The sequence below is a fragment of the Argentina silus genome (assembly GCF_951799395.1).
Source record: "Argentina silus genome assembly, chromosome: 2".
NCBI classification, from domain to species: Eukaryota; Metazoa; Chordata; class Actinopteri; order Argentiniformes; family Argentinidae; genus Argentina; species Argentina silus.
The window spans coordinates 14665683-14682628 of record NC_139656.1 but is presented as its reverse complement, the minus strand read 5'-3'; the positions used below and the strand labels follow the sequence as shown (position 1 = coordinate 14682628).

General features: G+C 45.0%; 2 protein-coding genes and 1 long non-coding RNA gene across 3 annotated transcripts in view; 2 read left to right on the top strand and 1 right to left on the bottom strand.

Moving 5' to 3' along the window:
* Positions 1-398: 398 nt before the first annotated feature.
* cyp2r1 (cytochrome P450, family 2, subfamily R, polypeptide 1) lies at positions 399-3668 on the top strand (the record flags this gene model as incomplete). The annotated part of the gene is made up of 5 exons (XM_083688438.1): positions 399-635; positions 1085-1226; positions 1435-2067; positions 2282-2611; positions 3487-3668. 5 exons carry the CDS (start codon positions 399-401, stop codon positions 3666-3668), a joined length of 1524 nt encoding a protein of 507 aa, XP_083544564.1.
* Positions 3669-5159: 1491 nt separating this feature from the next.
* Positions 5160-7385, top strand: LOC310825004. Its single transcript, XR_014555063.1, has 2 exons — positions 5160-5409; positions 5683-7385. It is a non-coding gene; the product is annotated as an uncharacterized lncRNA (long non-coding RNA).
* A 125-nt stretch (positions 7386-7510) lies between these two features.
* The window catches only part of pde3b (phosphodiesterase 3B), a 42139-nt gene continuing 32703 nt past the window's right edge, over positions 7511-16946 (bottom strand). The window contains exons 5-16 of the mRNA XM_083697398.1: positions 16267-16370; positions 15867-16092; positions 15640-15731; positions 15339-15493; positions 14511-14645; positions 14196-14307; positions 13741-13854; positions 12691-12890; positions 11457-11660; positions 9388-9549; positions 8771-9026; positions 7511-8475 (exon numbers count right to left, since the gene is read on the bottom strand). Coding sequence (XP_083553524.1) covers positions 8255-8475; positions 8771-9026; positions 9388-9549; positions 11457-11660; positions 12691-12890; positions 13741-13854; positions 14196-14307; positions 14511-14645; positions 15339-15493; positions 15640-15731; positions 15867-16092; positions 16267-16370 — 1981 coding nt within the window. The 3' untranslated portion in view covers positions 7511-8254. The remainder of the gene's footprint in view (positions 8476-8770; positions 9027-9387; positions 9550-11456; positions 11661-12690; positions 12891-13740; positions 13855-14195; positions 14308-14510; positions 14646-15338; positions 15494-15639; positions 15732-15866; positions 16093-16266; positions 16371-16946) is intronic.

Here is a 16946-nt window from a genome sequence, read left to right as displayed (position 1 = left end):
TGAAGATTATAATGTTTAGTTGCAATAATTGCAATAGCCGCAATTTTAACTATAAAATGATTCCTAATTCTAGAAATAGCCTACACAAAGAATGTCTGTGGAATGGGCGTGTCTACATAATGTTCTGGAGAGACAGATAGTTTATATACAAACAAATTGCCAACAATCAACATGAAATTCAATTTAATCTCCATAAATAGCAGTCACCATTTATGTATTAATTGCAATTGATTGATCGAGGGCCGATCAAAGTTCATCGACAGACATGATCGCGGGTAAACTTCTAGCCAATCTTAGCCGTGTAGAGGCGGGGGATAGAAACGTGCAAGATGATATAGCCAGCTGATCTATTTCGGAGAAGAGAGCTTAGTCAAGAGTGTAAAGCTTGGAGATAGACAATGGTATCAATTAGGTTGCCATATCTAGTGTCAGTGTCGAAAAGACAGGCTTTCCTAGGTCTCTGTAGTGCGCTTATAGCCCTTTTATGTTTGTTGCTGATTCGACAGCTCGTCAAGCAGCGGAGACCCCGAGGGTTCCCCCCCGGACCGTCACCTATTCCTATAATAGGGAACATTCTGTCTCTCGCCACGGAACCGCACGTCTTTCTGAAGAAACAGAGTGAAATTTATGGACAGGTACGACACTTTTTGTGTCAAACTGACTTGACAAAACAATTCTTGGTAAGCTTTTGTGTGCAGTTAGATTTCTGCTTGAAAACAGCATTATGAATAGGTAACAGCCAACAGAGCTTGAAAAAAGGTACAATGCGATAACGTTTTTTGTTATTATCTAATGCGATAAAGTCTCTAAACACACACACACACACACACACACACACACACACACAAAGAAAGAGAGAGGCTAGCCTCACAGCTGTGCTGTGTTACCAGGACTTCTGAGAATGGGGTTGAGAAGCGCTTAGTCAGCTCTCTTTCTCACACTGCAATTGTTCTTGGGTCTAAATAACAATATATATGTTATGATTATTAGTAAATTACACACATTTGTCCAAATGAATGAACCAAATATTTGTTAATAACCTGTTTAAACGTCATCACATATGTGTGTTTATTTATTTTCTCAGATCTTCAGTATGGATTTAGGAGGCATCTTCACTGTGGTGCTGAATGGATATGATGCTATGAGAGAATGCCTTTACCACCAGAGTGATGTCTTTGCTGACCGCCCATCTCTGCCTTTATTCAAGAAGATGACCAAAATGGGAGGTAGTGTTCAGGACATTTCACCTTCTTATTTACATGTACGTCATTGCATTTCACACACTCACGTTGTATTGTAATGACATGATAATGACAGCTATATGACTATTTAATTGCCATGATGAATACACAAGGAAAAAATGTCATACTTCATACCAGCTCATTTACTGTACATAGGTCTCATCTGCTCTGTCTATGTGTTCTCACCTCAAAGGTCTTCTTAACTGTAAATTTGGCAGAGGATGGATCGAACACCGCAAACTTGCCACCAACTCTTTCCGTTACTTTGGCAGTGGACAGAAGCTTTTTGAGAGAAAGATCTCAGAAGAGTGCATGTTCTTCGTGGACGCCATGGACGAACACAAGGGCAAACCTTTCAACCCCAAACACCTGGTGACCAACGCTGTGTCCAACATCACCAATCTCATCATCTTCGGCCAGCGCTTCACCTACGACGACCGCGAATTCCAGCACATGATCGAGCTCTTCAGTGAGAACGTGGAACTGGCGGTCAGCGGCTGGGCTTTTCTATACAATGCTTTCCCTTGGATCGAGTACCTGCCCTTCGGAAAGCACCAGAAGCTGTTCCGTAATGCCGCCAAGGTCTACAACTTCCTGCTGCAGGTCATCGAGCGGTTCTCCCAGGGCAGAGTGCGCCAGTCCCCACGCCACTACGTTGATGCGTACCTGGATGAGCTGGAGCAGAGTGCTGGCGACCCGGCTAGCTCCTTCTCTAGGGAGAACCTGATCTTCTCCGTGGGCGAGCTCATCATCGCGGGCACAGAGACCACCACCAACACTCTACGCTGGGCAATGCTCTACATGGCCCTCTACCCCGACATCCAAGGTCAGTCAGCTACCGAACCCTATATACTGTATCTAACCCATCTAACAGTCAACAACTCATACTGCTGTCACACTGTAACTTAGGGTGGATAAGAAAAGTAAAGATCTGAATATTTTATCATATTTACAGATTCAGAGTAAGACAGTTTGACGCAAAGCTTCTTATGAGATATTAACTGTTGGTGTGTGTGTGTGTGTCCCCTTCCCCTGTGTAGAGAGGGTTCAGAAGGAGATTGACAGTGTGCTGGTCGGTGGTAGGGCCCCCTCGTTGGATGACAAACAGAGGATGCCCTACGTTGAGGCGGTGCTTCATGAGGTCCTGCGCTTTTGTAACATCGTGCCGCTGGGCATCTTCCGTGCCACCTCTCAGGACGCGCTGGTGAGTGGCTACACCATCCCCAAGGGTACCATGGTCATCACCAACCTGTACTCGGTGCACTTTGACGAGAAGTACTGGTGTGACCCCGGGGTCTTCTCACCACAGAGGTTCCTGGACAGTAAAGGAAATTTTGTACGCCGAGAGGCCTTCCTTCCCTTCTCTCTAGGTGAGTCTGGCTTCTCTACTCCTAGGCGTCCAGAGAGAGCACTCACACATGCACACAAGCACACACACACACGCACGCACGCACGCATGCTCGCACACACACACACACACACACACACACGCACACACACACACACACACACACACTCTAACTGGAATTACCCTGATCTTGCCCAGTGTTCTCTGCTCTTGCCTAATCCAAATGGCAGTGCTTAAATGCAAGGCTAATGGTTATGAGCATGAAATTCCAATAAATAAACTGTATTCCCAAGCTATGATCTCATTTCATTTTACATAAAAAATAAATTCTACTGCAATGAGACAACTGTAATAAAATAGTCTAGAACCTCTCTGGTGCAACCTTACGGATGTGAAGGCCCAATAATCCATTTCAGCTCTTAATTAATAGACTGGAGCTAACCTCTCCCTGGGGCAATTGCAGACTACAATGCTGCCATTACTATGGGAAAGTACTGCTGAGACAGAAAACACCCTCACATTATTTTTAATTAAGCTCATACTGTTAGTCATGCCCACCATGTAAGTGGTTTCCCACATCCACATAGCCAAGCTTTTCCCTACCTGTCTAGTAATTATAAACTAATGAATGCACAATTGGTTTCAGTTAGCAAACTTACAGTATACATTTTGTGCTGTGGCTTTATTGGTTGTAATGACACATGAACCTACACACAAGTTGCCCCTGTTGTAGATGTAAAGTGTGTGTGTGTGTGTGTGTTTGTGTGTGTGTGTGTGTGTGTGTGTGTGTGTGTGTGTGTGTGTGTGTGTGTGTGTGTGTGTGTGTGTGTGTGTGTGTGTGTGTGTGTGTGAATGTGCGTGATGCTCTGAGCTCAACATGGTGTGTTTTCTCCTCAGGGAGGCGTCACTGTCTAGGAGAGCAGCTAGCCAGGATGGAGATGTTCCTCTTCTTCACCACCATGCTGCAGAGGTTCCACCTGCATTTCCCTCCCGGCACCGTTCCCAGCCTCACCCCAAAGCTGGGCATGACTCTGCAACCTTTACCCTACAACATCTGTGCCGTCAGGAGACAGCAATGAGGACAGAGCTCAGACTTGGACACAGACTTCTCCTCGCACGTGCACAAACACACACACATGCATACAGGCACAAAAGCTGACCTCCAGAGCCTGAACTTTTCCTGTTTTACACAGAACTGCTAGAATTCTAAACATCACCCGATGGTTATTTCTGAGCAATTGCATGTTTGCACAACACTATTTGTAAAGTCAAAGGAGCACCAAAAACGGCTAGGAAACCACTGAGATACTGAGAAGTCTGGTTAAAACTACCATCCTTCCAACTTCCATGAAGAACATTTACTGATACTATGACTTACTCTCACTATTTCTACATTTCATTGATTCCTACTAATGAAGCACCAGCGAACCTTGGTGCCTTAGGAAAGGGGTCAGAGATTATGTCAATAATTGACAGGGTACACCTCTATGATGGTTTACAGCCCCGTCTTCTCCCCCCAGCCTGCCTAAATGAGAACAGACGCTTTGGCTGCAGTGGGACTCTAGACTAGCTGCCTTTCCTAAGTCTGTACATGGTGTGTTGGACTGGATTAGTGCCATATATAAAGTCTGAACTAACTGTGACCCCCTTCTCTGGGGATATCTCCATGGAAAAAGCTTCTCTTAGAAAGCTGCTGCAACCGGCCTTTATGTAACACTGCGCTCAGTGATTTACAGAATGTAACTTTCAGTGTTTTTAATTGTATTTTATTTTGCTACAATGCAATAATAGTGGTGCTAGTTATTTTTTTTACAATGTTTATGAAGTTGGTCTTTCTGATGAGCAATACAAGTTACCTTTGTAGACCTGTTCTTTTAACATCTTTTAACTCATCCTGGCTAGATCATGTTTCATCTACTATAGATCACCCTGACTAGACCATGTTTCATCTACTACAGATCACCCCGACTAGACCATGTTTCATCTACTATAGATCACCCTGACTAGACCATGTTTCATCTACTATAGATCACCCTGACTAGACCATGTTTCATCTACTATAGATCACCCTGACTAGACCATGTTTCATCTACTACAGATCACCCCGACTAGACCATGTTTCATCTACTATAGATCACCCTGACTAGACCATGTTTCATCTACTATAGATCACCCTGACTAGACCATGTTTCATCTACTATAGATCACCCTGACTAGACCATGTTTCATCTCCTGTACTATAGATCACTCTGACTAGACCATGTTTCATCTCCTGTACTATAGATCACCCTGACTAGACCATGTTTCATCTACTATAGATCACTCTGACTAGACCATGTTTCATCTACTATAGATCACTCTGACTAGACCATGTTTCATCTACTATAGATCACTCTGACTAGACCATGTAGTTAGACCATCTACTGTACTATAGATCACCCTGACTAGACCATGTAGTTAGACCATCTAATGTAGATTTGATCCCTCTGGGTATTTTGGCAGCTAGTAGGCTATACCTCACGCACGCACACTCGTACTGATAAAAGTAATTTGAGAGACCAGAGTTATTTTAGGGATGGTGTTTTATGACAGCTATAAATAACAACAAAAATCAGTTTCCCCACAATGTTGATAAGGTTGAACGGTTACATCAGACACACATATCTAAATGCTACATAAGGGTAACAGCCATTCATAGATGTATTTATGACAAGAACATCGGAGGACACTGTGGTTGTGTGAGACTGCACAGTGAGAAGCCAACAAACGATCAACTTTTACAACATAATGAGCCATAAAATGTGGGGGGTGGGGTGGGAGGTATGGGGGGTGGGGTGGGAGGTATGGGGGGTGGGGTGGGAGGTATGGGGGGTGGGGTGGGAGGTATGGGGGGTGGGGTGGGAGGTATGGGGGGTGGGGTGGGAGGTATGGGGGGTGGGGTGGGAGGTATGGGGGGTGGGGTGGGAGGTATGGGGGGTGGGGTGGGAGGTATGGGGGGTGGGGTGGGAGGTATGGGGGGTGGGGTGGGAGGTATGGGGGGTGGGGTGGGAGGTATGGGGGGTGGGGTGGGAGGTATGGGGGGTGGGGTGGGAGGTATGGGGGGTTGTTGAAGCTTCACAATTCGTCATCAGCCCCGTTTGAGAACACACACAGCAGAGCTATTAGACTGTGTCGAGCTCATCTGACGGGACAGGAGAGGGAGGGGATGGGGGGGACGGGGTCTCGGGAGTCCAGATGAGCCTGCTATGACAGGCCGCACAAGCATTACTTAGAACCAGTCGAGACATTTAGCTCAAAGTGTCCTCTGGGGGCCAGCCAAACTCCAACCCAGGGTTCAGCCCCAGTGTGTCAGCAGGGCCTGGGCCCCAAGGCTGGCCAGTCAGGGACAGTTTGGCACTGGTTTTGGTGGATGACTGAGAGACAACACTGAGTTAATAGAGATTACCGAGACGAGAGTGGTTATGATCAGGAGCAGGGAGACGCTGAACCCAAAAAGAAAAACACCAAACCCCACAGTTCCACATCTGTAAATAGTATTAGATAAAAACTCTGGAAACAGGATGATAATTACAGGGTCTCAATGTACAATATATGTCAGCTGCGTGTAGAAAACAGATGCATTCAGTTGATTAATTAAAAAATATAATATATTTATATATTTATATGCAGATACTCTTTTTTGTGCAGAGGCTAAACACTTGTTTGGTAGTAAAATGTGCACATTTATATCTATTTTTTGTCTTTAAATATACTAGCTTGATTTACACTGTCTACTTGAGAACTTTGTTCTCCAGAGAAAAATGACCCAATAAGGTGACAAGGGAGCGAGGCTTGCAGAGGCTGCCTTCTCCTTCGTTAAAACTCTTGTTTTCTAGTGGAATGCCTAGAGTTCTTACAGACAAAAATATAGAACTATTAGTATTAAACCTGCCTCATGGTATAGAATAAGAAAAATATAAAAACAAATGCAAAGTGAAGGTGAAACCCTAGATCACTTTTCCTTTACGCACTGGCCTGGGTGTGGGTTTGGCAAAGATTTCTGATCTGTTTGTCAAAAACGTCAGTGTCTGAAGAAAGACTGAAATGAGAAAAAGAGGTCTGATAAGGTATGTGTAAAAACAATGCAGAGATTAATGCAATCAAAAACACCTTTTACCCAATAAACACTGGTACATTAATAGCCATGGGATTCCACTGTACAAGATTTAGCCTTTATGCCAACATGTCTTTTGCAGTCAACTGACAATTAATGATCCCAATTCTACAGTGAGGGTTTATAAGGTAATGCTAACAGCACTGCTAGGCAGGGGGAGGTGGTGGGTGGGTGACAGATAGACAGGACATACGTTGCTCTATCAGGGAGGAGCATCTCAATTGCTTGAATGTGTTTGTTTTTCAAGTTGTTTGTACAAAGATTAAAAACTAGTTCAATCACCCCCGATTACATTTTGCTTTGATTTAAAAGCGTGTTTTAAAATCAATGACTTAAAATTCTCTCAAAAATAAATTTTCAACTTCACGTGGATCCTGAGTAACCGTGAAAAAATAGAGATAATCAAAATTAAAAAAGGAAAAAAAACATCCCTTCATTGGAACAGCACTCCTGTTCTGAATGCAACATGTCACACACCAGAGGACATCTCATTAATTGGCGACCAAGCGTTCCTGAAAACACACACACACACACACACACACACACACACACACACACACACACACACACACACACACACATACACACATACACATACACACACACACACACACACACACACACACACACACACACACACACACACACACACACACAAAATGAAAACATACAACCAAATAAAAGAATAAAACATAAAAGGCAGGTGGTACACATGAATAAAAGGCATCAAAAACGATGCAGGTATAATGCTCATTATCAGTCAGCATTTCCAACAATGTCTGTGTGACTGAGTCAGTGATACAGTGTTTCGTGTCGCCAGCAAGGGGAGAGAGGACTGCACAGACCCAGGGGTGTCTGCATCTAGGGGACTCAGTAAAGGTTCAGACAGGCACATTTGATAGAGAGAATCTAGAATATTCCTGACAGTGAGCCTGAAACAGTCTCAGTCTCTTGTCTTTCCCACATTTTTGAAATGTTCGCTTTGGTAACGGGTGTCAATCACTTCAAGGTGTTTTTTTCTTCTTCTTCTTCTCATTGTTAAATAGTATAGGATTGTGTCTAGTACCTAAGGGAGATTTTAAGCGCTCTGCGTTCAAGACAGCATGACAGCCAGGTCACCATGAAGGGAACGTCTCTTCCACACACCAGTGTCCTTAGCTCTGGTGGTTGTTCTATGTGTACTGTACTGTGCTGTACTGTACTCTCCATGGGGTGAAAGTGCATAGGAGTAGGGCTGCCACCATTGCAGCAAGGATCCGCTCACAGTAGTAAGGCCTTTTTTTCAAAACAACGTGACTGCATTTAGCGTCTGAGTGTCGGCACAGTGACAATTTCAACGTGTGGAGATCCAGCAGGGTCATCCTGTGTGTGTGTGTGTGTGTGTGTGTGTGTATGTGTGTGTGTGTGTGGGAGAGTGAGTGAGAAGGAGAGGGTTGAGGGAATCTTGCCCTAACTATTCTCCTCCTTTGGAGCTTCCTGGCTCCGCCCTTCCACTTCCTCTTCCACGTCCTGCTACTGGCGCTCCTCCCCTTCCTCCTCCTCCTGGATGACCTGGATGTCGTCTGAGGGGGAGGATGGGGAGGGGGGCAGGCTGGGCGGGAGGCTGTCCCCCTGCTGCTTACTCAGCTCCTTGCTCTTCTCCTCGTCCTCAATGGTCTTCTTCCACACCTTGTGGTTCTCTGTCAAGTGCTGCATGATGTTGCAGAACAGCCTGCGACGGCCCTTTCTCCTTTCTGCAAGTGACAACACAAGAACAACAAGGCTCTTATTTACAGTCGAAGACCCAGATATCTCCCAGGCTTTCGGACCTGTCTTGTGGAACCCTGATTTAGAGGGAAGCCGTGTGGTGTACACAGAGACTTATACCATCCTATAGCTAATCTATGATCAAAACACTTCCTGCTCTTGAAAGAGGTTATTTTTCTCAATGTAAAAACATTACATACATCAACTTTCAATAATAAAAGTCTCAATATAAATGTATGCATCTATTCTGAGTGACATAAGCATTAATGACAGTTGTCTTACTTGGTTCCAGCTCCTCCTCCAGCTCATCATCATCAGTCTCAGTGTCCTCCACCTGCTCTTCCTCCTCATCCTCCTCCTCATCTTCGGAGCACTCTTCGTCGATCCAGTAGCCAGGGAGCAGGCCAGCGGCATCGTAGGAGTTACAGAGCGGCCCTACGATGTGTGTGATGAAGGACTCCTGCAGCTTGGCCAACTGGGGGGAGCTGCGGTCCATGAAGGGGCTAACAGGTAGTCCCAGACTGGCCTCTTCATCCCCCTGGGGACAGACAGATAGACACAAACAGACAGACAGTGTTAGTTTCATTGCATATGTTACACAGGTAGTTTGGAGGAAGTAAAAAAACCAAAACACACTCGCTTCATAAGTAATCTTGCCTGACACCTTTAGACTAAAGGACTATGGCCGCATTATGGTGAGCAGGACACCCATGTTCGAACCCTGTCGATGACCCAAAGATGAGAGGTTCTGTAGAGTGGACAGTAACAAATTAAGCTACAGTCCATGGTGTGTGTATATATCCAATATATCCAAACCTGACGTTCAAGCTACACTTAATATGTTTAAGCCAAACTTCATACAAGGTTCCTAAGTGTGAGTGAAGGAGAAGGATCCATACCTGCTCATAGAACTCATTGACGATGCCTTCTGTCCACTTGAGGTGCAGATCGCGGCCTTTGGCCGGCCCATTGATGTCTGCCAGCTTAATGCAGACTTGGCACACCAGCAGCCGGTCGTTCTCATTAGTCCAGTCGATTCCTGGACTGTTTACATCATTCACCTATTTATAGCCACAGAGAGATAACAAGAATATCTTATCTGGTGGTTGTTGGGGGAAGCGCTCATCCACTTTAACTTTATGGGCCGGTTTCTTGGAGTGGACACAGATTAGGCTTAAAGTATAGACTAAATCGCGCTTTCAGTGTAATTAAGATTCTCTTTAGTCTACTAGGGTTTATTTTTTTTAGGATAATTTGTGTCCAGAAAACCGGCCCTGTGTGTGTGTGTGTGTTTATGTCCAAGCAAAATGTTCCTCTAGGGGACGTAGACCCGACAGCGGCCGTCAACAGCCATTGTATAGTATATAACTAGAGCGGCCGCGGACAGCCATCACTTTCACTTACAGTGCATTCGGAAAGTATTCAGACCCCTTCACTTTTTCCACGTTTTGTTATGTTACAGCCTTATTCTAAAATGGATTAAAAAAATAAATTTCCTCATCAATCTACACACAATACCCCATAATGACAAAGCGAAAACAGGTTTTTAGAAATTGTTGCTAATATATTACAAATAAAAAAACTGAAATATCACCTTTACATACGTAAGTATTCAGACCCTTTGCTGTGACATTCGAAATTGAGCCAGGCGGAAGCCACTCCTCAATAAAAAGCCCATGATAGCCCGCTTGGAGTTTGCCAAAAGGCACCTAAAGGACTCTCAGACCATGACAAACAAGATTCTCTGGTCTGTTGAAACCAAGATTGAACTCTATGGCCTGAATGCCAAGCATAGCATTGTAGAGGCACCGCTCATCACCTGGCCAATACCTTCCCTACGGTGAAGCATATTGGTGGCAGCATCATGCTGTGGGGATGTTTTTCAGCACTAGGGACTGGGAGACTAGTCAGGATCGAGGGAAAGATGAACGGAGCAAAGTACAGAGAGATCCTTGATGAAAACCTGCTCCAGAGCGCTCAGGACCTCAGACTGGGGCGAAGGTTCACCTTCCAACTGGACAACGACTCTAAGCACACAACCAAGACAACGCAGGAGTGGCTTCGGGACAAGTCTCTGAGTGTCCTTGAGTGGCCCAGCCAGAGCCCGGACTTGAACCCGATCTAACGCCTCTGGAGAGACCTGAAAATAGCTGTGCACTGACGCTCCCCATCCAACCTGACAGAGCTTGAGAGGATCTGCAGAGAAGAATGGGAGAAACTCCCCAAATACAGGTGTGCCAAGCTTGTAGCGTCATACCCATGAAGACTTGAGGCTGTAATTGTTGCCAAAGGTGCTTCAACAAAGTACTGAATAAACGGTCTGAATACTTATGTAAATATGATATTTACATGTTTTATTTTTAATAAATTAGCAACAATTTCTAAAAACCTGTTTTCGCTTTGTCATTATTGGGTATTGTGTGTAGATTGATGAGGAAAACAAATAATTTAATCAATTTTAGAGGCTGTAATATAACACAAATAACAATAATCCAGTGTGAGTGTAGGCAGGTAATTTAGGTGAAAGCCATACTGTAACTGGCTAGTGTAACAGGGTTAGAAATGTAGTCTCGGTTATATGCGAGTTTCGCCATAATTAAGCAGCCCCAGTCAGTAGTAATTATTATGGAGCCCCTGTGGTGTTATGGTGTATTGCAGATCTGTATGTATAATGTCCTAGTGGTGTTGACCGGTACACTTCAATTACTGCTGGAGGTATGCATACTGTAAAATGTTGCATAAATATGCATTTAATTTTTTGATGAAAGAAAATGTGCAAACGTTGTGAAAAAATGTGAAAAGTTGAAAACGTTAATGCATTACAAGTATTATCCATCTTATCTTATGTATCAGGTTCGTTAAAATAAATAAATAAATAAGATTAAAGATGTTTTGTTTTCATTGTGAAACAAATATCAATAGATATGAAGAGATCCTCTGAGTATATAAGCTGTTGTATTCGTCTAACCTTGGAGTTGAACTCTGCGAGGAAGTCAAAGTGCTTCTTCAGGTCTGTGGCGAGGATGGCCTCGATGACTAGGAAGCGAAAGCGTTTGAACTCCACATGGTCCAGATTGGCCAGGAAGTTGAACTCGGGCCGCGACAGGTAGAGGCTCCACGCCGAAGCAGCGTGGTGGTTCTCCAACACTGAGCGATCGTTGTAGAGCACTGCCTGGAGGAGGGAGAACAGAGGAGGGAGATGGAAGTGGAGGAGGGAGAACAGAGGAGGGAGATGGAAGTGGAGGAGGGAGAACAGAGGAGGGAGATGGAAGTGGAGGAGGGGAAAAGGCGGAGGGGAAGTTAGGCAGATGGGAGTGAGGTGGACGGGAGAAAAATGATAAGGCGAGAATGAGGTTGAAAAGAGCGGGTAAACGGGTGAGAGATAAAGAGGTGACAGAGGTAAGTCTGATTCACAGGAACTAAAACTTGCAGAATCAGACACACGGAAGATGGGTGATGGTTGTTTCTCAACACAGCCTGGAACAATATGTTTTGACTCTCTTTAGCAGTAATCATGTCCCAGGGACATTTACACAACCAAAACCCTATCTCACAGTGCTATCTACTATCTGCTATCTATTCCACTATCTACAGTCGTCTACTTTGTTCATCTCGTTCATTGGTCTCTCGCCTCTTATTCCTCTGTGAAATATAGATTTTTTTTCTGCATTCCCAGGATTTATTGCCATCTTTCCATGTGTCTGTCTGTGATATCCCCCAGTCCCTTTATTGCGTCTGCTATGACATCAGGCAGATTAGGACTTGTCTGTGTGCAGCCTACGGCCAATAAACATGTCTCATCCTATGAGTCCCAGTGACACCATCCAAAAATACTGCAACACAAGCTCAGCACTTCCTCTTTACTATGAACATAGCATGTGGGAACCCATTTCAACACCTTGTTAGCTAATTGAAATGACTTCAGGGTTTTGACTAACTATAGCCTATCCTCTTCTAGGATGTCAGTGACTGCAAATGTTTAACTTCATCCGATTCTGCTCTTTGTTTTACACTTCAAAATCCATTTATAACTCATTTATAATACTATACAGGGAACTAAGAACGTGTGTGGTGTAATTTGATTTGAGAAACAAACGTGGTTAATGGTTAATACAATTGCTCATATTCATTAGCACCCCTTCACTGTTTAAAAGGTCTGGGCTGTTTCCGATAGTGTGGAGTGGTGGATCCGTCAGACGTACCTGAGATGCATTAGTGGCTACAAGGAAGGCGTTTGTGCGACCGGGGTGGTCGTAGTCGTGCATTGCAGCTGCTACATATAGAGCCATGAGCTCCAACGCAGGGATGTTCCATGCCAGGCAGCCGTAGCTGTCGTCAGAGATAGACGAGCTCTTGGAGGAGGCGTAGGACACCCTGCCCGGTGAGATCCCGCTGTCAGAATCTATGAGAGAACACACAGAGGCATGACATAGTGTGACATGACTTTCAGACAAGACATACAGTACAGTCGTGTGAAGGACATTGCTCAGTGTTGGAGAGTGAAAGCCGGACGCTAGCTTCTCGTTAGGGTTTCTAAACTGCGGGGAGGCAGGGACAGGTTAAGCTGCTAAGCCGGTGACAGACTGCACTCTCTACTTTAAATATTAAAAGAGCCAAAATAAGCCCTAAACATGCTGAGCTCAGCACAGTCAGATATCCATAACAATGGAAGGATTTCTAATTTCTTCCTCTCTCTATCGCTGACCTCCCTCCCCTCCCTCCCTCCCCTCCTTAACCATCCCTCTCTCTCTCATCCCTCTATGGCAGCCAGTGAAGGAGCGGTCAGCTAGCGAGCCATAATTCATTTCCCATGGATCAAGGGGACATCAAATATCATTAGCAGAGAGACAGGGCTGGGGATCGTGGCATTTTAAGCCAAACCATCTGGAGTGTCTGCAAAGAGGAAGCCACATATAGAACAGTACTACAGGAATGTACTCAGAGAGGCTCCCCCACCATTAACAAAGAACTGACTAGATCCTCATTATAACATGTTGGGAGGACAGTTCTAGTAATAGCCATATATAATAGCTAATAATCCATATACTTAGTGAGGCTGAGACAACAGAGGGGAGGGTTCGGGGGTCACGTTCAGGAGGGTGCACTGTACTGAATGTTGCAGATAGAAATTACTCTATATGTCGTGATTTCTTATCTTTACATGTCAGAGAGCCATGTCTGTTGTAAACAGTATGACTATCTGAACATTCCACAACGTTAAGATCTACTGAACACAGCTTTGTAGTGCTTACCTGTGTCACTTCCCGTCACATGTTCGTTGTGGATCTGTTGGAACCCTGGTATTGGCCGGGTTGTCAGGTACCAGACAGCATGGAGCACGTCCGTGGCATGGACCCGGTTATGGTCTAAGGGCAGAGAGTCAAACACTACATCAACAACCAATCACGTTCATACCTCACATCCACACTCACCATATCATGTATATGATGGAAAAACTGTGTACATATGATGTTGAACACATTTTGCTTCTAGGCACAATTAGATTAGATTAGATTCAACTTTATTGTCATTGTGCAGAGTACAAGTACAGACACAACGAAATGCAGTTAGCGTTTAACCAGAAGTGCAAAAAAGCAGAAAAGTGCAGTGGAAGTTGTGACTAATACCATCTAACACATGAAAACCATAAGGGTAATCTGAGCAGCATATGCACCGATCTGAAGGTGGGTTTTGTTTCTAAACTCACAGGGGATATCCCTATAGCCGCTCTCCAGGGCACAGAAGTACGTCATGAACTCCTTCACGGGGATCTTAAAGATCTCAAACAAACACGTGTCCTGGAACAGAGTGTATGTCACCTGGGGATACAAACACACAAATGTTGTTAAGACACAACATAGTGAAACATCTGCGCACACACACACACACACACACACAATTTAATATTCAAGACAATTATCAAGATGAATGCTTTCCATAAATACAGTACATCAAACAATGAATGGATGTAACAGAGAGATGAATGTGAGATATATGGTTGGCACATGGCTGTACTACTGACATAGCTGAGGATCCTTCCTGTCTTCCCCCCTGTTCTGTCCATCAGGTTGAAGATCTGGAAATTCCAGCTGTTGACCTCCTCCATGAGGCCATCATGGTTCTCCAGCAGAGGGTCAAGTTTGAACTCCTTCTTACCCTACGGAAGACGATGACAGCACAGATAACACACACACAAACTGTAAACACACACATAAACTGTAAACACACACACGCACACACAATCACGTTGGCCCTGAGACAACTTGCCTATCCAAACACCACATCACAAATCTTATGAATCTCATTTGTCTTATTATGGTAATGCAAGCAGCCTCCGCGCTTCAACTCCAAGAGAGCACATGAGAATGAAAAGGCTTTATAATGAGGATGCACTGTTGAATTACCCCACTGAGTCCTCAGCTGAACTCAGCAGTCTCAACAGCTGGCTATGTTTAACAAGGAAGAGCACAGCCCAGATATGCAGCAGGGCATCCCAGGACAGGCCCAGACAAACATACTTACAGACAAACATACTCTTCACCCTAACATACGTAACTATTGAATCAGCTAAGAAGAAATGGATACTACGAACAAGTATAATAATTAAGAAATGTGCTGCTGCATTGTCAGAGGGGGGCCTATACAGGAATCATCTGGTTGAGATAGTATAGCTGCAGTACAACTACGATGCACAGAGAGGCTGAATGACTGTCAGAGAAGCTGGCGAGCTGTAACCACAAGACACTCTCCTTTGAGGTTCTGTAACGTAAGCATAGCAGCGTTGGCTCTGTGTGCTTCCTGAGTCTACTGTTCTAGAACGTTTATGTAATATAGTGTTAGCTCTGTGAACCTCTGCTTCCTGAGTCTGCTGCTCTGTGGTGAGGTTCTGCTCCTCCTCATCGGCTTGGCCTCGGATCCCTGCGTCTGGACTCCTGTCCCCCGATGACTCCGCCTCCACGCTCTCCTCCCTGATCAGACCCTCCCCCATGAACTCTGACACCTCACCTGGTAGGGTCGGGAGACACAGCACAACCTCAGACTTCAGCGTCATGGACGGCTGCTCATACTGCTTTGAGTTTACATGTCTGTGTGAGGATACCACATTCTACGAGGATCTACAGTATCCCATGTTGCCCCAGCAGGTGGCGTACCTGAGCGTCTGCGCTGGCTCTCAGCCATATACAGCAGGTGTCCCTCCCCTGCTTCCCCGCTGGACACGCCCTTCAGCATCTGACGACCACAGCTAGGAGAAGAACAGGATGACAAACACAGACACTCAGTCTCAACAAATTCCTGGAGACAGGGGAATCTCAAGTAGGGGAGGCTGGAGGTGTGTGTGTGTGTGTGTGTGTGTGTGTGTGTGTGTGTGTGCGCCTACCTGGTGCAGAGGGGGAGACAGGAGCTGCTGCGGTACTGCTGCTGGAAGTCGGGGGAGCTGAGGGTGTAGCCCAGGGGCTTGTGCAGGTTGACACTGGGCTTGGTGAGGAAGTCAGCCGTGTCAGGGAACTCCACTGGGGAGCGGTTGACCAGGGAGGAGGATGAGGCTCCCCCTGCCGAAGGGCTGTGGCTGGGAGAGCTGAGTGGACTCAGACTGGGAGAGGTACCTGGAGGAGGGAGGGGTGAGACACGGAGAGAAAGACAGAAAAAGTGAGACACATACACAGAGAAAAAGAGCAAGAGACAGAGAGAGAGATCAAATACTGTACATGTCTGTTCTCTGTGAATCCTACTCATGTGTAAGTCCTCTCTCTGGACTGTAGAGTGGTATATGTTCTCACCTGCTCTCCTAGGCCCAGTGTGGTAGGTTAGGGTCACAGAGGATGACCTCTGCTTGGGAATTGTCAGCAGGTTAGCATTGGGCCCATTGGACAGAGACCCCGGGCTTCAACACAAACAAAGAACAGAACTGTACTGAACACTATAGCACTTTATACAAACCACACATTATCGTATTGAATGTTGGATGTATGTACGTTTCTTTTTTGTTATGTTTTAATATGTCCTGGCATGAGCTGTTTTTAATGACATTAAACAAACTTCTGTGTAAAAGATTATGTTATCTTATCTTAGAACACTGCTGTCACGTAACGTCTCAGTAGGACAACTCTGAATCAATGAACAGTACAGACACACTGCAAAGTGGCTGCATAGATGAACTGCTCAGCCAAATGTATAAACATAGCAAGATGATAATGATGTCTCACTTGGTGTTCAGAGTACTACAATAAAAATCAATGTTGAAGATATATCTTTGCAGAAGACTGAAAGACCAAGTGAGTCATCTACACACACAAAAGGAGTAGCCTGACCTGTTAGAAGGAAGATCAGTTTACAGGGCTTGATCACTACTGCCCCCCAGTGGAACAATACAATAACTATATCAGCAGGGAGCTCTAGTACAGATAATGATGAGGGGTGTTTATATTGTGGGGCTAGGGTCTTGGTGGTCATACTGAGG